At 35.5% G+C, this 22,007-nt stretch overlaps 1 protein-coding gene across 1 annotated transcript in view; it reads right to left on the bottom strand.

The window, feature by feature from the left end:
• Positions 1 to 7,124: 7,124 nt before the first annotated feature.
• LOC142354351 (angiotensin-converting enzyme-like) overlaps positions 7,125 to 22,007 on the bottom strand; it is a 32,162-nt gene continuing 17,279 nt past the window's right edge. The window contains exon 5 of the mRNA XM_075406624.1: positions 7,125 to 7,302. Within this exon, the coding sequence (XP_075262739.1) occupies positions 7,151 to 7,302 (152 nt within the window). The 3' untranslated portion in view covers positions 7,125 to 7,150. The remainder of the gene's footprint in view (positions 7,303 to 22,007) is intronic.

Below are 22,007 nucleotides of genomic sequence, written 5' to 3'. Positions count from 1 at the left end.
GAAAATTTCAGTCATGGGGTTAATTCCTTAAAAGTCCTCCCATTGCAGCCCTTTGAAGCCCACTCTTACATGGCAATTTCAGTCATGGGGTTAATTCCTGAAAACTCCTCCCATTGCAGCCCACACTTACATGACAATTTCAGTCAGGGGGGTAATTCCTGAAAAGTCCTCCCATTGCAGCCCTTTGCCGCCCACTCTTACATGGCAATTTCAGTCATGGGGTTAATTCCTGAAAACTCCTCCCATTGCAGCCCATTGCAGCCCACACTTACATGAAAATTTCAGTCATGGGGGCTAATTCCTTAAAAGTCCTCCCATTGCAGCCCATTGCAGCCCACTCTTACATGGCGATTTCAGTCAGGGGGGTAATTCCTGAAAAGTCCTCCCATTGCAGCCCTTTGCAGCCCACTCTTACATGGCAATTTCAGTCATGGGGTTAATTCCTGAAAACTCCTCCCATTGCAGCCCCTTGCAGCCCACACTTACATGAAAATTTCAGTCATGGGGGTAATTCCTTAAAAGTCCTCCCATTGCAGCCCATTGCAGCCCACTCTTACATGAAAATTTCAGTCATGGGGGTAATTCCTTAAAAGTCCTCCCATTGCAGCCCATTGCAGCCCACACTTACATGAAAATTTCAGTCATGGGGTTAATTCCTTAAAAGTCCTCCCATTGCAGCCCTTTGCAGCCCACTCTTACATGGCAATTTCAGTCATGGGGTTAATTCCTGAAAACTCCTCCCATTGCAGCCCACACTTACATGACAATTTCAGTCATGGGGGGTAATTCCTGAAAACTCCTCCCATTGCAGCCCATTGCAGCCCACACTTACATGAAAATTTCAGTCATGGGGGTAATTCCTTAAAAGTCCTCCCATTGCAGCCCCTTGCAGCCCACTCTTACATGAAAATTTCAGTCATGGGAGTAATTCCTTAAAAGTCCTCCCATTGCAGCCCATTGCAGCCCACTCTTACATGGCAATTTCAGTCAGGGGGGTAATTCCTTAAAACTCCTCCCATTGCAGCCCACTCTTACATGGCAATTTCGGTCATGGGGGGTAATTCCTTAAAAGTCTTCCCATTGCAGCCCATTGCAGCCCACACTTAAATGACAATTTCAGTCATGGGGTAATTCCTTAAAAGTCCTCCCATTGCAGCCCATTGCAGCCCACTCTTACATGGCGATTTCAGTCAGGGGGTAATTCCTTAAAACTCCTCCCATTGCAGCCCATTGCAGCCCACTCTTACATGACAATTTCAGTCATGGGGGTTAATTCCTGAAAACTCCTCCCATTGCAGCCCATTGCAGCCCACTCTTACATGACAATTTCAGTCAGGGGGGGGTAATTCCTTAAAGTCCTCCCATTGCAGCCCATTGCAGCCCACTATTACATGACAATTTCAGTCATGAGGGATAATTCCTTAACAGTCCTCCCATTGCAGCCCATTGCAGCCCACACTTACATGACAATTTCAGTCATGGGGGGTAATTCCTGAAAACTCCTCCCATTGCAGCCCATTGCAGCCCACTCCTACATGGCAATTTCAGTCCGGGGGGTAATTCCTGAAAAGTCCTCCCATTGCAGCCCTTTGCAGCCCACTCTTACATGGCAATTTCAGTCATGGGGGTAATTCCTGAAAACTCCTCCCATTGCAGCCCATTGCAGCCCACTCTTACATGGCAATTTCAGTCAGGGGGTAATTCCTGAAAAGTCCTCCCATTGCAGCCCTTTGCAGCCCACTCTTACATGGCAATTTCAGTCAGGGGGGGTAATTCCTTAAAGTCCTCCCATTGCAGCCCATTGCAGCTCACTCTTACATGACAATTTCAGTCATGAGGGGTAATTCCTTAACAGTCCTCCCATTGCAGCCCATTGCAGCCCACTCTTACATGACAATTTCAGTCATGGGGGGTAATTCCTGAAAACTCCTCCCATTGCAGCCCATTGCAGCCCACTCTTACATGGCAATTTCAGTCAGGGGGTAATTCCTGAAAAGTCCTCCCATTGCAGCCCTTTGCAGCCCACTCTTACATGGCAATTTCAGTCAGGGGGTGTAATTCCTTAAAAGTCCTCCCATTGCAGCCCACACTTACAAGACAATTTCAGTCATGGGGGTAATTCCTTAAAAGTCCTCCCATTGCAGCCCATTGCAGCCCACTCTTACATATCAATTTCAGTCAGGGGGGTAATTCCTTAAAACTCCTCCCATTGCAGCCCGTTGCAGCCCACTCTTACATGGCAATTTCAGTCATGGGGGTAATTCTTTAAATGTCCTCCCATTGCAGCCCATTGCAGCCCACACTTACATGACAATTTCAGTCATGGGGGTAATTTCTTAAAAGTCCTCCCATTGCAGCCCATTGCAGCCCACTCTTACATGGCAATTTCAGTCAGGGGGTAATTCCTTAAAACTCCTCCCATTGCAGCCCATTGCAGCCCACTCTTACATGGCAATTTCAGTCATGGGGGGTAATTCTTTAAATGTCCTCCCATTGCAGCCCATTGCAGCCCACTCTTACATGGCAATTTCAGTCGGGGGGGGGGTAATTCCTTGAAGTCCTCCCATTGCATCCCATTGCAGCCCACTCTTACATGACAATTTTCAGTCATGAGGGATAATTCCTTAACAGGCCTCCCATTACAGCCCATTGCAGCCCACTCTTACATGACAATTTCAGTCATGGGGGGTAATTCCTGAAAACTCCTCTCATTGCAGCCCATTGCAGCCCACTCTTACATGGCAATTTCAGTCAGGGGGTAATTCCTGAAAAGTCCTCCCATTGCAGCCCTTTGCAGCCCACTCTTACATGGCAATTTCAGTCATGGGGGTAATTCCTGAAAACTCCTCCCATTGCAGTACCATTGCAGCCCACTCTTACATGGCAATTTCAGTCAGGGGGGTAATTCCTGAAAAGTCCTCCCATTGCAGCCCTTTGCAGCCCACTCTTACATGGCAATTTCAGTTAGGGGGGTAATTCCTTAAAGTCCTCCCATTGCAGCCAATTGCAGCTCAATCTTACATGACAATTTCAGTCATGAGGGATAATTCCTTAACAGTCCTCCCATTGCAGCCCACTCTTACATGACAATTTCAGTCATGGGGGTAATTCCTGAAAACTCCTCCCATTGCAGCCCATTGCAGCCCACTCTTACATGGCAATTTCAGTCAGGGGGTAATTCCTGAAAAGTCCTCCTATTGCAGCCCATTGCAGCCCACTCTTACGTGACAATTTCAGTCATGAGGGGTAATTCCTTAACAGTCCTCCCATTGCAGCCCATTGCAGCCCACTCTTACATGACAATTTCAGTCATGGGGGGTAATTCCTGAAAACTCCTCCCATTGCAGCCCATTGCAGCGCGCTCTTACATGGCAATTTCAGTCAGGGGGGTAATTCCTTAAAAGTCCTCCCACTGCAGCCCAACTCTTACATCATTTTACCCCCTCTGAACCAATTACCCCCACACTCTTACATCAATTTACCCCCCATAGACAAATTACCCCCCCCCCCATTCTTACATCAAAATGGGAGGATTTTAGAGAGGACATTCGACCCGGGGTCTAATTTGATATTCGGAACTGGCGTGATTCGCTGGTAATTTTGAAGACAAGGTCGCTGTCTGTTCGTACTGAATTAATTGTCTGAGGTGACTTTGGTGACTGGTAGTGTTTGTCAGTCTTTGACGGTTTTCCTCAGCAAAGATTGGATTTTGATGAGATCCGGGGGGTGTGTGGGTGTTCATCACTCTCCCATCGTCTGGCGAGCATCTGCAGTTCGAACTGAAACAGTGCTCATTTTGCCTAATCAATAAAATATTTCTACCTCCACGTCTTGGTAACTACTGGACAGTTTTGGTTTAATCAATTCAATTTCTCAAAAGCTGGAATTCAAGACGTAGAAGTGATAATAAGTCATCATATAATAACTCGGAACTGTTTTATGGCAAAAATAATTTTAAAACACCAAGTACAAACGGGCAAACTCAAGTACCTCGTCAGTAAATGACTGTTTGTAGCCCTTTCCGATTTTCTCTCTCTCTCTCTCTCTCTCTCTCTGCATTTTTTTGTACGCAGACGAAACTTCGATCCTTGGAACGTCTTTTCTCGCGACTTTGTTCGGGTGGATTTAATTGTTCGATTGTCTGACTAATCATGGTTTTAGCAAACGCACCGAGTTTATCTAGTTTTGATTAGTTCTTTTTTCCTTCTAACTTTTCAAATAAATAACTCTCTATGAGAGCAGATCTCTTCCTGCAAGTGCCTAGGCTTTTGAACGCACCGTGGAACTCCGTACCATCGTCAAACCAGGTCGTTTTTGTTTGGCCATTTTTTTGAAGTCGTGTGCTGTCTATGTAGCAACTCTTTTTCTTCAGTGGCTGAAACCTGAGATACTTTGACAAAGAGTCAACTGAAACAAACAAATATTTTAAACAATGGATGTATTTTGCATGTTTGACAAAAAATGTTAGATATTTGGAGATGTTTCTGATAAAAATCAGTAAGGATAACTTTGAGCCTTGCAAAACTAAGGCGACGTGAACAGTATTTGGTGAAGGATGATTTCGTTTCTCGATACATTTTAAATTTTTCATTGATCTTTTACTCATTTTTGAAATCTGTTTACGTTTCTAAATAAAATGGAGCCGTTCAAATAGAGCGTTTTAAGTTTCCTCGCATCGTCAATAGAAATCCCAATTAATACAACGCGTCTTTTTTTACTTTCATCGAATCTTGGTTTTGCGTTTTTCTTTTGTCTCGTACCTTCTTTCTTGCTGCTGCTTTTGTTTTCTCGTGTTTTTGATCTGGTTCTTTTAATAAGATATCTTTTTTTCTTTTTGCTGTAGAGCTCATTCTAAACTTTTCTTGACTCAGTATTGTAAACCAAATTGGCCAACAAATCAATATCACTCAAGAACTTGGATTATTTTGGCATATGAATTTTTTTAGTAGATTGTTGTAAACTGTAGAAGAAACTTGTTAGCTTCAATCCCTGAGCATCAACGCCAATATTTCGTATATCAGCTTTTTTTATTGATAAGAAAAGTATTGAATTCGAAAATTTCTGCTATGGTTATTGCAGCTATTTTGCTTTGTTTTTGTCCAAAAATATTATTTTTAAACTATTTTAGTCAGCAGTTGAATCCTTCTGTTTTTTAATTATGGGTTCTATTTTTTACAAATAATTCTTTTTAACATTGTACAGATCACTTGTTGTATCCCCGCTTTTTTCTGTTCTTTTCCACAATATATTGGTGCTAGCGTCTGCATCGTACATATGTTTTTCTGAATATTTTGCTGAAAAATATTGATAAGTTCTTTGTAGTATTGATAACTGAGTTGATTTTAGCTAATAAATTGAGTTATCAAAAGTCATTCTTGGTTGGGTTCTTTGAAACGAATTTTCCCTTGAGAATCATAACACATTCGTATGCTTTATTTGAGTTACAATTAAATTTAGCACGGGATTACCAACGGTACGTTGAGTTTTGATTTCCTGGCTGAAATTTTTTGCCTTTCTTTATACTTGCTTCCCTTGAAAAAAGTCTTTGAAGCCCACACTCTTGAATATAAAGTAACGGCTGGTTTACAGTATTACTTCCGTTGATCATTTTGAATTAAAATCATGCAGAAGGTTGGCAAAATCCGTTTGAGGAACTTTATGAAATTGCTCTCGGACAAATCAGGCATTTGCTTCACCATACATAGCTCTTTCTCTCTCTCTCTCTCTTCTGGCAATTTTTTTATACCTGCTCGGAGGAAGGTAAAAAATTGGACCTGGTTGTACAATAGCGCGGGCAGTCTGAAGTATTTGATTCTAACTCACTGAGTAAATTTTCTCTGTTACAGAAAATTCCATCAAAAGAATCGAAAAAAGAAGACACTATTCCAGCTGCAAAACTCAGAGTACTTATAGAGAACAAAGTACAATTTCCCCGCTCTATAGAGTTGCGTTTGGCACTTCATATTGAAAGAAGTAGAAAGAAGTAGAGTTGAACTCTGGGTAGAAGGTGTTTATCAATAACATTTAAAAGTTAGGCTCATTTTTCTGACAGCAAGATGGACCAAAAGCAGCTGTAGAATTTCTATCGCCAGTTTTAAAAATTTTGTTCGTAAGCTTGGGTTTGGAGGAGCGTAGCCAACTGTGCATGAAAACATTGAAAATCAAAATCTTGGCTCTTCACAATTAAGTTAAGAAACACAAGTATAGTTTTTTTTCATTAAAAACTAGGTCATCCATATATACTAGACCAGCGTAATCTCATCTCTTTGAACAGCTTTATCACTCATATGAAAAAAATCTGACAAAAGAAAATTAAAAATCCAAATTTCATTTTAGCTTGTTATTTTTTCAGTCACTCTTTCAGCCAAAAGAAAACTATAGTTAGTATAACTAGAGTCTTCGTCTCTCATCTTGTAAGTCATTTTGCATGCAAGCCACGATATTTTACATAGTAGACAAATGACTCCAGGTTGCCTTCGCTGGCTACACGCTTGATTTCATCAGGGAGACTTTTGTCGTCCAGGGTCACTTGAACTGCTTGAGAAATAAAGAATTATTCGATCGCCCAAATCAGATTTTCACGGTGTTTTCATTGATACCACTTTTGAATTTTTCAACAAAAGATGTTGATCTGACAAAATTGGCGTGATTTAAAAAGGTAGGGCTGGCCTAAAGTTGCAAATTTCCAAATATCTGTAAAGAGTCGGAAAAATATGGTGTGTTCAATAGTAAAGGAAAGAGTTCGAGTAAAGAAAAAATCACCCTTTTTAAAACTAGCGAATAAAACAGCAATCTGTTTAATAATTGCAAACTTTTATCTAAAGACGAAAACGAATCGAAAACGAAAAGATGCTGGAGAGATGAAATAGACAAACAGAGAAATTATGGGCTCAAATTGACCAATGGGCTCAGAATGACCATAAAATAAGATATTACCACAACTGCTCACCAGAATGCGAGAACATTATAGTTTGTTTCTAATGCATTACCTGGACTAAGTTCAATTTTCCAGGTCTCTCCACCAACTATGATGGGTTGTGAACCGCTACTGGGTCCTTGAAGCAACAACGAAGAACCTTCACGTCCAATTTGATATTCGGAACTGGCGTGATTCGCTGGTTAGTTTTGAAGACAAGGTCGCTGTCTGTTCTTACTGAGTTGGTTGTCTGAGGTGACTTTGGTGACTGGTAGTGTTTGTCAGTCTTTGACGGTTTTCCTCAGCAAAGATTGGATTTTGATGAGATCCGGGGGGTGTGTGGGTGTTCATCAATCCCATCGTCTGGCGAACTTCTGCAGTTCGAACTGAAACAGTGCTCATATTGCCTAACCAATAAAAAATTTCTACCTCCACGTCTTGGTAACTACTGGACAGTTTTGGTTTAATCGATTCAATTTCTCAAAAGCTAGAAATGTCGGAATTATTAACTTTCGTGTGTGTTTGTGTGAAGGGGAGTCGTGGATAAAAGGGGATACTGACCAGTCACCTGGTTTGGACCATTCCCGCGATAATGACGCATACGCTAGGAGTGGTCCAAACCAAATGTCTAATCAGTACCCCCCATTTTAGCCACTACTACCAATAACCCCTCAACGCTAACGAGTGTTATTTCTCAATTGGTGCCCGCCTTTTGTCCACTACTCCCACTGTGGACGTCCCCAGATACTAGTGTAACAAGTGAGCCCTTGTAAAAAGCACGTAAAACCAACTTGCAAAAAACAAATTGAAAAAAATGCCACCTCTACTCTTGTAAAAATATAAGTTCTTTTTTAGAACTTAACTTTAAATTTATATACATATTCTCTGAATTGGTTTCTAGTATGACCAAATCTATATCTATGGAGATAGATACATAATTTACATTTTGCTGATCTGAATCTAAAGTATCTAAACATTTTTATAAACTTTGCACATACTGCAAGTTATATATATAAATTTGAATTATCATGATGTTTTGAAAAATGTTCAATATACTCTTTTACCTTTAGAATATCATTACATATATAACAGGGGTATTCTTTTTCTTTACAATCATCAATACAATCTTTCCAAAATTGGGTTTTATATCTATTGCACTTTATTTTCTCAATTTTGAAAAATCTACTTTTTCTTAAAAAAAACAAGATGTCTCACTTAACCAGCAATAATGTCACGGGTGTTAACACCGGCATTATCTGCTATTTAACATTTAAAACCAGGAAGCTTTTCATCAAACATAATTTAAGTGATGAACATTTAAAAAGAGCAAGAGAAGATTATGAAGAGTAATTTGATTTTGAGTTTAAAGATAGTATAATACTATAAGATTTAACTATTAAAAGATAGTATAATACTATAAGATATAACTATTACTAATACTAAAGATAAAGCAATGAATAATACAAAAACTATTACTAAAGATAATATCATTACTAAAGTTAAAGCTAAGGATGAAACTATAACTAAAGCTAATACTATAACTAAAGATAATACTATTACTAAAGTTAAAACTATTACCAAAGATAATCCTATAACTGAAGCTAAAACTAAAGCAAATTTTGAAGACAACATCTATACTAGAATTAGGTACGAAAGTAAAGAATTTACTGAAACATTTAGAAGTAAAGTCGCCCTAACTGCTTACACATTTAGTGACTACACATTGTATTTAGAAGAAAACAGAAGTCTATTATATACACTCTAGTCAGAACATGAGGGAGTTTTATAATAGAGATAGGTATGAAACTTACATTGAAGATACATCTGAGGCAACAAATAACTCATTAGAAGATGTTAAAAACTGCTTCCAGCACAGACCTCTTAAGACTTTTTGTATAAGATTACAAAAGAATGTGAGTACAAAAAGAGAACTAAAGACGAAGCTTTATTCACAAAAATATTCTTCAACAAAGAGTACGTTATTATTAATGCTATATATGAACAGGCAGACTTCAAAAATTGGCTAAATTAAGAAAAGGAAAAATATGAGGGTTGTGGTTTTGATTTCAAGTTCCTCGGATTGAAAAACACTGAAATAAATATTGAACCAACTAAAGCATCTATTGGTAGCTAAACAGATCTGCCGCCAGATCGAAAATTCTAAATCTTTATTAAATATACTTAATTACAAATATCACTGTTTCCAACTAGCTATTACCACTTGGTTACACCCTGCCAAAGACCATGCAACGCGTGAAAGTGAATGTTTAAATAATCTAATTGTGCCACGACAACAACAAGAAGATAATTTTGCTTAATAATAAGAATACAGAAAATATACAATATTACCATATGGTTATACAATCCTTGTGGTAATGGATGTGACACACTATGGATCAAGTCCATTGGTAACATAGAGCTATTTAAATTAGCCCAAAAATTTAATAAAGGTAGAAAAGATGTCAGATTGTTAGTTTGGGAGGAACACTGAGCTCTAATTAAAACAATAGAAAAATTAAAAGACAGACCAAATAACAGTCAACAAAAAGCATTAGTTGTAAAAGATGTACATATTCGTTTACTTCTTTGGTTAAATATAGTCAATCATTTAAACCGGAGATTGTTTGTCCAAAGAAGAAAAAAATTCTTTTACAAATGAACATAAACGACAGGAAATAAAAAACATTATAACTGCTGATATATACAATATTGTGTTGTTGATATTAGCCCAGCTAAAGATAAAATCCAAGGTGAAGCATCGACTAAGCCGTTTCACGGATGGTCAAAGACCCATAACTATATGAAAGACAAACACATACCAATAGGTGTGGGCTACATCTTTAACGGTAATTTCAAATACTACTTTGGTCAAGACTGTCTGAAAAGATTTACTATTGATCGTCTAACTATTCAAACTGAGCAAAATTTCAAGTATAACAAACCCATGATGTTAACTGAAGAAGATATTTTATATCATTGGGCTGTTAACCCTTGTCCTTTAAGTAAAAAGGAATTCGTGCAAAACACCGTAGCCGGAGACTCGTGCATAAAGAAAATAGGAGAACTGTCATGAAACTGGTAAATACAGAGTTCCCGCTTGTAATATGTGTAATTTAAGATATAAACAACAAAGCTTCATTCCCATCATAATGTGTTATGGTAGCGGTTATGATTTCAATCTACTATATAGTGAACTCTTCAAACAGAATAACGACAAAAGAGAAATAGATAACATACCATTAGCAGCTGGTAAGTCTACGTTGTTTAGGATTGGTTGTTCTAAGTTCCTAGATAGTTATAACTTTTAGCTATGCCCCTAGATCAAATGGTAAAGATATAGGAATGTAAAACTAAATCATTTTATACATATGAAAACTTTGCTGTTTTAGACTCTTATAGTGAACTTAAAGGTAATTAAAAAATCGAAGACTTGAAACCTTTTATGTCTAATAAATCAACACAAGAAGAAGTAGATACAATTAATTATAAAAATGCACATAAAACCGGTAGAAATTCTTTTATAGAGTTTTTTTTACAAAATGAAGTGAAAATATTAGACTGTTGTATTAATGATTATGTTGCTCTTAGCATGAAAGAATTCGGTCTCAATCTCCTACACTATGAAAGTCTCCCCGGCTACAGCTTTGATTATTGGTTGATGACAAGTGATGTCTTTTTAGATGCATTACAGGATAAACAATTGCTAGATGATTTAATGAAAGCAAAGAGAGGTGGTATATGTGGTATAATGGGTGACAGAAATGTTGATAGTAAAAGTAATAACAAAAGGAACAATAAAATAAATATGGCGAAGCAAGGCCGGAGATCCCCCAATAAGCCTGCTTCGCATATCTGGTATAAAGACGCAAAAAACCTATATCGCTAAAAATTGATGCAAAAGCTACTCTATAAGGACTTCAAGTACTCTAACACATCTCTAGATTTTGTATTAAACACACCTTATGATAGTGATAATGGTTATTCTTATCAGTTGTGAAGTTCATTACAATGTTATCGGTAAAGATAAAGAAAGCAACAAGCACTAATGCCACTTGAAAGAAAGATAAATGAATAGGGTTGTAGCGAAAGAGAGAAGGGTATAGAAAGAACAGAGAAATTAATCTTTGACCAGAAAAATAGAAAAGAATATATGGTTCCTTATAGGATGTTAAAGTTTTATGTTAAGATGGGAGCTAAAGTAACTAAATAAATAGCATAATCAAATTTAACCAAGATTATATATGTAGAGATTTTGTTAAAAAAACAGTTCTGATAAAAGACTGACAGCTAAATCAGAAGCAGTAAATAATGTAAGAAAATAAATGAACATCTCATCATTTGGTAGAACGTGCATGAGTCTTCTACATTTCATTCAAACTAAATTTTTTACTTGCTGAAGAAAAGATAAAGAAAAGTTTAAGTAAACCCACTTTTAAGAGAACAACTAGATATAAGGATTATAACCATAGTCAAAATACAAAGAAAAAAATAAAAAATCAATCAAAAATATATATGTAGGCGTCACTATATAAGAATTAGGTAAATTAAATATGTGTGATTTTTTTGTAATGATCTACAATCATCATTTAACGATTTACAACTACATTATATGGATGCAGGTAGTTTTGTACTAAGTTTTTCTGAAGTTAATGTCCCCGACAACCATATGGAATTAAGTAATTTAGATATACCAATCAAACCTAATAATAAAGTACTAGGTATATTGAAGCATGATACTGGAAGTAAAATGATAGATGAGTTTATAACTGTATCAGCTAAGACATCTAGCTTTAAAAATTATGGTAAAAGGGCATCCGGCCGTGGTTCCCCACCATGTTCGGAAACCCATAAGCCAAAGAGAAACAAAAAAGGAAATGCAATAATGCTAAATTTGATAAGTATTTTACTGCGTTATTGTATAATACAGAAAGAACGGTAGAGGACTGTAAGATACAAAAAATGGGAGATAATATGAAAGCAACAAAAACAAGTAAGACCTGTTTAAACTCATTTGATGATCAAAGACTCTATGAAAATGAAAATGAAAGCTATCTACATTATAAAAACCTATATCTATTTAAAAAAACTTAAAAAGTGAAACCAATACTGCACCAATAGAGCGAGCTATTAAGGAAATTAGAGCGAGACGGAAGTAAAGAGCTAGTAAATAATAATTTTAAAGAGTTAACTGTTAATGAACCACGTGAACTAATTCTGGCTGCTATTAGTCTATAAATTGATTTACCATATTTTTTAGACATATAAAATGGGTAAACTGGAAACACTAAAAGAACTAAATAGAAAAAGACAGAAGAAAAAGATTAGAAGATAAACTAAGAAAACTAGAAAATTATGGTGAAATAGAGTTATTTGATCCTCTAACTAGAACAGTCAGCGAAGCCGGTTCACGGTTCAGTGAAAAAAGGCTAGACTTTAATGAGAAGAATTTATCCATAGCTAACCAAACGTTAGATAGTGTTAAAAGGTAATGATAGTACTTAAAAATATTTGGAGTTTTCACAAAGTATATTTTCCAACGCTAGAGGCAAAAAATTAACTTTAAGCCACGATATGATTGAAAAACTAGCAGATACAAAAAATCAAACAAATGAACAATAAGAGTTAATCCCCATTGATGCAAATGCGAACAACTTTCAAATGAACGGTGAATATGAAACTGTAACAGAAAATGATATAAAAGTAAGAGATAACATTTATAATTTCTCAGAAGGTTTCATTTTTTTGTCACTAATAAAGATGTAGCCGAATGAGACATAAAAGGTGATGAAAATAAAATAAAAAAAGCTCTAATGGATATACGATGCAAACAAAAAGGTGATACCAGAAGTATAAGGGCAAAAGTTTTTAAAAGATTAGCAATTAAAATTACTTCACCAAGAAGAGATTCCACTAGTGAAGGAATTGTTTACGATAGTAATGAAGAAGAAATTGAAGCTAGTGGATTAGTAATAGCAAAACACCAAAGTTGCCAGCACAACGTGCACCCAACTAACATAATAGGCAGACTAGAGCATCTTGTACTAGAAAAAAAGCCGGTCATGATGGTTTGTATGATGACATGCTAGATTTATCTAAACAACCTGTATCTATGCACTTTTTTAATGAAGAGCAACTAGATAACTTTATTTTTAATTATGGCAAAAGAACATGCTCAAAACTGTGTTGGTGATTGATGTTCCTGCAAAGCAGAGAGCCAAACCCACAACCACAACTAAAGCTAAACAACAATTTTTAGCTGAGGAAGTATATAGACTTCAAATAACCAATTCTAAAGGAGAAAAAAAATACCTTACATAAAGATCAAACATGGTCTGCTGACTTAACTGATAAATCATCTTTAACTAATTACATTAAAAGTTATAAATTCATAATAACTGTCATAGATATATTTAACAAATATGTCTGGGCTATACTTTTAAAGAATAAATCTGGTTTATCTCAAAGTAGTGCTTTTAGAATAATCTAACCAGAAAGTTGAACACCTGAAATATTATGGGTTGATAGGAGTAGACAGTTTTACTATAAAACTTTTAAATCTTTAAACAAAATGAAACTGAACAATTTTCTACATGTAGTGATTTAAAAGCTATATTTATAGAAAGATTCGGTAGAACAACATTGCACATAATTAACAAAACAATGTATATAATTGGTATGGTAATTGTATAAATCTATTGAATGATGCTGTTGTAGCATATAATAATAACGAACAATCAACAATAACCATGTCAGGGGCCACTGAGGCTTCTAATCATCCTGATAAAATAAGGTACACCTTTAGTTTTAAGAAAATTAAGCACAAGCTTAAAGTCAGTGATTATGTTAGAAATGCTGATAAATGTAATTTTTTCTCTAAAGGTGTACATCTAATAGTGGTAGAGAATTATTTAAAGTTAATCAAGTACTAAGAAACTACAACCATTAACAAAAGGAGTATAAGATATTGAGGATGAAATATAGAGGGTAAATACTATGAACAAGAAGTATAAAAATCTGACTGTGATTTTGAATATATTAATAAGGTTTCGGAAAATGTAAACAAAGCTCACACTGTAAACAAATACAAAGATGATAAGAAATATTTTCAATCGAGGAAAGAGACATCAGCAAACAGTCTATCAACAACAAAGGCTCACAAATTGTTCTCAAAAAATAATGATAACATTGACGTGAAATATTTGTACAAAATGTACATACTACGTCAGATGAAAAAAATGTTGATAATAATGAGTTTTGTGACACCAACTAAAACACTAAAACTAAATAGAACACGAGTTAACGATGAACTAATAATGAGTTTATAGTAATAGGGTGAGCAAGGCTCCCGGGGGGTGTAGGCCCAATGCACTAAGATAGGGTATAGGAATATATTTAGAGCGGGTCTACACTAATGTAATAAGATAGAGAATAAATCCAGGGGCGCGTTCCAGGGGGCGAGTAGTAAGGCAGAAGCAGATCAGCGTGATTTTCCGGAGCCACTTGTCACGTGATTCTAGGGGCCCTTTAGGGATTAGCAGGGGAATTGTATATGCGGCGCTCATGGGAAATGTACAGGCAGCGCGCACGTGAATTATACAGGCGGGGAATTGTAGAATTGTACAGGCAGCGCGTACGGATAATTCCCCTCGCAGTAAATTTCAGCATTTTTTTTGGGATAACCAGCGCAAGGTATTAAGATTAGGTATAGCCACCGCAATGTATTAAGATTAGATATAGCCGCCGCAATGCATTAAGATTACGTATAGCCGCCACATTGTATTAAGTTTAGGTATAGCAGTCGCAATGTGATAAGATTGGTTATAGCCGCCGCAATGTTCTTAGATTAGGTACAACTGCTGAAATGTATTAAGATTATATATAGCTGCCGGCGCAAAGTATTAAGATTTGGTATAGCCACCGCAATGTCATAAGATTATGTATGGCCTCCGCAATGAACTAAAATTCGGGATAGCCTACCCTAAATATCAAAATGACACTGTGATACAGTTCTGGCCTCAAAACTCAGAGGTCGGTAGATCAAAACTACCTCTTGCTAATCTGGCATTGTCGCAGTACTAGGGAGTACTAGGGGACTTTAACGCGCTCATAACTTACAAAAATTGTAAAATGAAAGAAAAAAGTGAATATAAAAACTACAAAATAACAGACACAGTATAAATTAAGCACGTGCAAATGCAAAATAATCAAACGTTTGCATAATGATAGTACAAAATGAAAGAGCATCAAAGTAAATTTAGCCGAGTTGTTAATAAAGTCGACAAAAATTTGAATAACTAACGAAGAATTTAGGATTTTAGGAAAAATTTACTGTCGTTTTTATTAGACTTCGACTTATTTTACATTAAGTTTATCTAATTCACATATAATTAATTATAAAGATTAAAACATGAACATCTTGAACATTGTTCAGTTTTGCTTGAAAAAATTTAAATGGTTGAAATACTTCAACAATTGTGTAAAATCCACACAAATTATCAGTTTTCTGGACTGGATATTGTATGATATATCTTCTGATAGTTTTTATTCAAAAATTTGTATTTTTTGATTGGACGAGCCAACGAATCAGCATAGAAATAATTTCGATTGAGTCAAGCAATCCTTGTCCAATGCTCTCCAGCTTCACTGCTCGTACAAGTGTCGATGATAGCAAAGCTGAATGTGGGTAGAGTTTGAATACAATCTGCTGGAAAGGATCCAATATACCGGTAATTGAGTTCTGGGATTCGTTCGATAATCTATCTCAGGGAAATGTTATCCATGACAAACAATTTTTCTCTGCTTTAAATCGCAAGTACCATTAGCACACGGATTTCCATCTGTACAGTCAAGCTGAAAAGACTCGTTCTCTTAAAAAAAGCAACAATAATTGGACTTTTTTTATTTTGCTCTAATAAAACTTTGCTTGATTTTTTTAGTTGCAATTTAGTTGGAAAGGAACCGATATACCGGTAATTGAGTTCTGGGATTCGTTCTATAACCTATCTCAGGGAAATGTTATCCATGACAAACAATTTTTCTCTGCTTTAAATCGCAAATACAATTAGCACACGGATTTCCATCTGTACAGTCAAGCTGAAAAGACTCGTTCTCTTCAAAAAAGCAACAATAATTGGACTTTTTTATTTTGTTCTAATAAAACTTTGCTTGATTTTTTTAGTTTTGTCAACTGAAAGTGTTATTGGAGCTGGGGGAGAAAAAATAATTAAAAAAAACAGAAAAATTTGGAGAGGAACGTAAACAAAAATTTTGCATTAGTTCTCCCTCGGTTTACGTCTCTTTTACGAATTTATTTGGTGGAGAAAATGGTAACTGGTGACGATAATTTATAACCAACAAATGTTCCAATACAGAAAGCAATAAAGTAAAAGCCATGAAAAAAATTGAAAAATAAATGGAAAAATCTTCGTTAACGCAAAAATCAGACATTTTAGCAGCTGTTCCGAATTGATCAATTTTAGCAGTGGACATTTTTTCTCCTATAACAGTTCAATTTGTCGCGCTTCTTAGCGGACGGTCGAAAAACATTTTGTTTGGATACTTTCACCATTGATTTCAGGATAATGAATATTTTCTCCAGCATCTTGAAGTGAAGTGAGATCAAATACAAGTACGTATTGGTTTCGAAATAGAATATTTTTTAACGCAGGAATCTCTTCGTTAAAATTCATTGCTTTCGTTGTTGTTACATATGCCCAACAATAATTGGTTGTTTCAACTGATACTATAGCTCTACCTCCTCGAACAATTCTTTGTTCTCGTAAAGCAAATTTTGGATAATGCGAAAGATTTGCTTGAAAAAATCCTGTGAATGCTGAATTTGTATTCATCGCAATAGCTATTCTTCTGATTGGAGCGTTGTTAAAATCTTTTTCCTGAATATTTTGGTTCTGTCTTGAAGGTTAAAAAAATGTTCTTGCAATTGTGTCCTTAAATTTGTAACAAGCAGGTTGAAGAGTTAATTGATAATTGATAGTCTGATGATATACTTCGTTAACAACAACACGTCTTGTAAACGGGGAACAGTCATAAATTTTTAGGGAGAGGTAAGGATTGTAGGACATCATGTAAAAATTGGGTCTGCCGCGAATCAATATCAGTCTATTTCTGTATTTGGAAGCAGTATGTTTTCACATTGGAATAAATAAAATGATAATTAACCGTAATAACTAGTAACATTTTCAGCAAAAGTTCGACCTCTTGATCTATAAAAGGGCTTTTCTTAAAATTGCTGGGCTCTTTTTCAAATGCGTCAACATTTCATGCCAAAAACCTTCATTATTTCTTGTAGAAGCGTGAAATTCAATGGAAATTAAAGCCTTGCGTCCATAAAGACCATTTGAGTTGTAAATTTGTTGATTGTTTAGATACACTTCACAGTTGAAGAAGAGCGATTGTAATAAATTGTTGACATGGTTAGATAATGCAAATCATCATCTGTGAAAGACATTCACAAACCTGCTTTTTCATGCTCGTCTTTTTTCAAAAGTTATCAAACAGTCTTCCCCTTTGTAAACCAACTTCGATTTGAAGGTGGGTTTGTCTCATATATATATATATATATATATATATATATATATATATATATATATATATATATAAATACATATATATATATATATATATATATATATATATGTATACCTCTATCTGTTTCAAACTCAAATTCATTGCTGCTTTCATCCAATGAAGTATGGGATAAACATCTTGAACGTGAGAAGATTCAACTGGTTCCAAAGAAGGAATTTGAAAAAAAATCTACAACCAAGCTTTTGTGAAGTGACCCTAACAAAAGTTGCTATTGTTTATTGATCTAGTGTTCAAATTAGATTAGACAAAATATTTCTTCTAGGTTGACGACTTCGACTGATTTTTGGGGGATTTTTTTGAATAATGCGACGTTTTTTTAAATTTTTCTATCACATAGCTGTTTACGTTAAGTTTTCTTTCCAACATCTGTTTTCTTTCCAACAACGCTCCAATCAGAAGAATAGCCAATCAGAAGAATGCTGAAAAATCCTGTGAATGCTGAATACAAATTCAGCATTCACAGGATTTTTTCAAGCAAAGCTTTCCCATTATCCAAAATTTGCTTTACGAGAACAAAGAATGTCTTTCACAAATTTGATTTTTTATCTTTCCAGCTGGAACATTTCCATATTCTTGTAAGGCTATATCAACCAAATCCGCACCAACTCTTTTCGCTGCTGGGAAAATGTATCTCCTCAAGAATGGAATAGCTGTCCTGCAAATTGTTTGTGCTAACGCTCCGAATCTTCTTCCCCTCTGTCTTGAGTTACCACGAAAATACTGTAAATCACTATCAGCTACCATTTTTTACCACTCTAAACCTAAAAACGATTGTCAGAATTGTTTCTAAACATTAGTACCGCTCTTGTTGCATCAAATGAGTTGAATGGAACTTTTTCACCATGTGAGTCCCGGAGCTCGAATTTTATGCTGTTGAATATGTTTTAAAGAATTTTTTTAAATTGTATGTTTGGAACATTTTGATAATTCAAATATTGTCCCGTTGAGATGATGTCCCATTGTTTACTTTTGATATGAATGGAATGCATCGTAAAATGGCGTCTTTTGTCTCACCCACAATATTGTATTCAAAAATATCACTATATATCATTAAGGTATGTATTCGTATAATGTCATAAGAGAACTCCCAAAAATGCGACAAGCACCACTCATGACAAGCAACACTCATAACATAAACAGCATCGTCGCATGCAAAGACATGAAGAAATTCTGCACTAAAAATGACAAGTAAAGAGTTCTCATTAGGAAGACCCAAAAAAAATTCGCTGTGTAATTTGAATAACGTGTAACTTGATTGTCGGTTTTTCATTTAGTTTACGTTCCTGATTTTTTTCTGCTCATTTCATTCACAATATTGGAGACCGAGGGGTATAGACCTGGATCAAGTGTGTAATAATCTAATGGTTTTTTATCTGGTGTCGGTTCATCTAGATAGAAGAATTTACCCTCTGTTATGTTTTCGTACAAGGAAGGATACAACAGTTCTGTTATTGCTAACGCCAATTCTCCATCAAGATTAATTTTTTCAGGTGGAAAGTTTGTGAAAGAATTTAATGTATTGATTGGGTAACAACCAAACGACGCGCTGGAAATCAACTCAACAGTGAAAGAACTCACCTTTAAATGATACATTTTGAAAGAGCCTGTTTCAAGTTTACCTATCATTGCAACACCATGTTCTCCGCAAAGAATATAGGTTGGTAGTTTGTAAGTAGCAATTTTAACATTTTTGAAGTTTTCATTTGTGAACTGAGATTTATAACTTTTTTGAACGGAATATCTTTTTCTGTAACACGAAAATACTGTAAATCACTATCAGCTACCATTTTTTACCACTCTAAACCTAAAAATGATTGTCAGAATTGTTTCTAAACATTAGTACCGCTCTTGTTGCATCGAATGAGTTGAATGGAACTTTTTCACCATGTGAGTCCCGGAGCTGGAATTTTATGCTGTTGAATATGTTTTATAGAATTTTTTTAAATTGTATGTTTGAAACATTTTGATAATTCAAATATTGTCCCGTTGAGATGATGTCCCATTGTTTACTTTTGATATGAATGGAATGCATCGTAAAAGGGCGTCTTTTGTCTCACCCACAATATTGTATTCAAAAATATCACTATATATCATTAAGGTATGTATTCGTACAATGTCATAAGAGAACTCCCAAAAATGCGGACAAGCACCACTCATGACAAGCAACACCCATACCATAAACAGCATCGTCGCATGCAGAGACATGAAAAAATTCTGCACTAAAAATGACAAGTAAAGAGTTCTCATTAGGAAGACCCAAAAAAAATTCGCTGTGTAATTTGAATAACGTGTAACTTGATTGTCGGTTTTTCATTTAGTTTACGTTCCTGATTTTTTTCTGCTCATTTCATTCACAATATTGGAGACCGAGGGGTATAGACCTGGATCAAGTGTGTAATAATCTAATGGTTTTTTATCTGGTGTCGGTTCATCTAGATAGAAGAATTTACCCTCTGTTATGTTTTCGTTGCTAACGCCAATTCTCCATCAAGATTAATTTTTTCAGGTGGAAAGTTTGTGAAAGAATTTAATGTATTGATTGGGTAACAACCAAACGACGCGCTGGAAATCAACTCAACAGTGAAAGAACTCACCTTTAAATGATACATTTTGAGAGAGCCTGTTTCAAGTTTACCTATCATTGCAACACCTTGTTCTCCGCAAAGAATATAGGTTGGTAGTTTGTAAGTAGCAATTTTAACATTTTTGAAGTTTTCATTTGTGAACTGAGATTTATAACTTTTTTGAACGGAATATCTTTTTCTGTAACACGAACACTTTTACCCACTTTTAAACGTTGTCGCTTATACTGGTTAATTGGGAATCTGTAAAAAAATTGACAAAAGTTCTTTTTTAGTTACATTTTTGGAGCCTTATTTGGTGAGCGATTTTTTCTTGTGTGAATAGTTTTGAGAATGGAATCCATTTTCTGATGTCTTTGTCAGCATTTTCTTCCATATAGCGATAAATAAGGTTTTTCAGAGTTTTTATTGCTCGTTCTACTACATCAGCTTCAGTTTCATTTCTAGTAGAGTAAATTTTGATTTTCCTGTCAGTACAAAATTTTCGATACACCCCACTAAACTCTGTTCCCTGATCAAACCATACTTTCGCTGGCATAGTGATTTTACGCATTATTTTTTTGAAAGCTACAACTGCATTGGTAGAATACTTTGACTTCACTGGTTGAACACGAACAAAGCGAGAAAAGACGTCAACACAAACTTATAAATACTTCACTCTATTATTAGAGTCCATTATTTTATCAATCACGGCCAGATCGAGACACCAGATCTCATTGATTCGCTTAGCAAAAGCTGGTAATCTTTTGAAATGTCGTGTTGCACGACGATACTTTGTATATAAGTTTTTACTGTCCGTAAAGTAGGTAACTTTCTTTTTGGATAACCCGCTTGCTTTTCGTAGATTTTAAATTGACCCATATGCGGCTTTTTTTACCTCTGTACAATCTTGTAGCTTGGCTTTTTCAGATTTTGAAAGGAATCTAGCTCCCTCTGTCTTTGATTTTGGCATCTTTATTTGTTACTTTTACGGATTTATTCTGGTAGCATTAAATATTGTGTAATAGATGTTGTGAAAATTCTTTCTTTTTAATGCAAAAACAAAATCTGCGAAAGTTACTTATGTATCTCTTCCATCCAATAAAATTGTCTCAGTGAGAGATAGCTTGACTCGTAGCAAACTCAAATATTGATGTACAAGTTATTCTTTCTTGAATGACCTTGTTCTGTTGTTGACTTCCTTTTAATTAGGGTTCAAGTGTGTTGGGACAGAAATTGGTTTCTGCTCAAATTTGTCCAACTTTTTAACTTCCAATTTAAATTTTTGTTCGTAAAGATGTTGAGGAAACAAAACGAACTGTTCCATTTCAAGACAATCGATTAATGATAGATGGTGTCAAAATTGATATGAGCTCTATTCCTTTTCGTGAACTTAAAATTGATCTTATATTGGATCTTTATTTTATCCGCTTCTTTATAGCACGAGTTGATAAAATTCGTCTCTGTACTTTATTACGTCTTGTTTTTATGTTTTCTGTAGTTCTCCTCTGAGAACTTTCACTACGAAATCGATTAGGAACTGAGTTAAATCTTTTGAACTTTTCTGAGGAAAGTTTTCTTGAAGTTCTTGTTCATCGTTCAAAAAAGTATCTCTTGTTTCGTTTTAGGAAGAAAAAAAAGTGGGAATCGAATCATTGTGCGTGCAAAATCTAAGAGAGTTGACTGTTTTTGGGAGTGAGATCAATGAGTAAAGGAACAAACGGGATTGAAGTATCTTTTGTACACCAATCTTTTAATTGTGATCCTAACCCGAGCTGTTGACTCGGAGTGTTAATCTGCAGAACATCTCTAGGAGATTTGAATAAAGCTAAATGAGTGTTTTGTAACGCAATATCTCTTCCCAACCCACTCTGATGAAAACGATGTGTTCTTTGTGCCTTCCAGCAAATGCAATTTTGACA

The sequence above is a fragment of the Convolutriloba macropyga genome, chromosome 15 (genome assembly GCF_964194025.1).
Source record: "Convolutriloba macropyga chromosome 15, txConMacr16.3, whole genome shotgun sequence".
NCBI lineage: Eukaryota > Metazoa > Xenacoelomorpha > Acoela > Convolutidae > Convolutriloba > Convolutriloba macropyga.
This window is presented reverse-complemented; position numbering and strand designations above follow the sequence as displayed.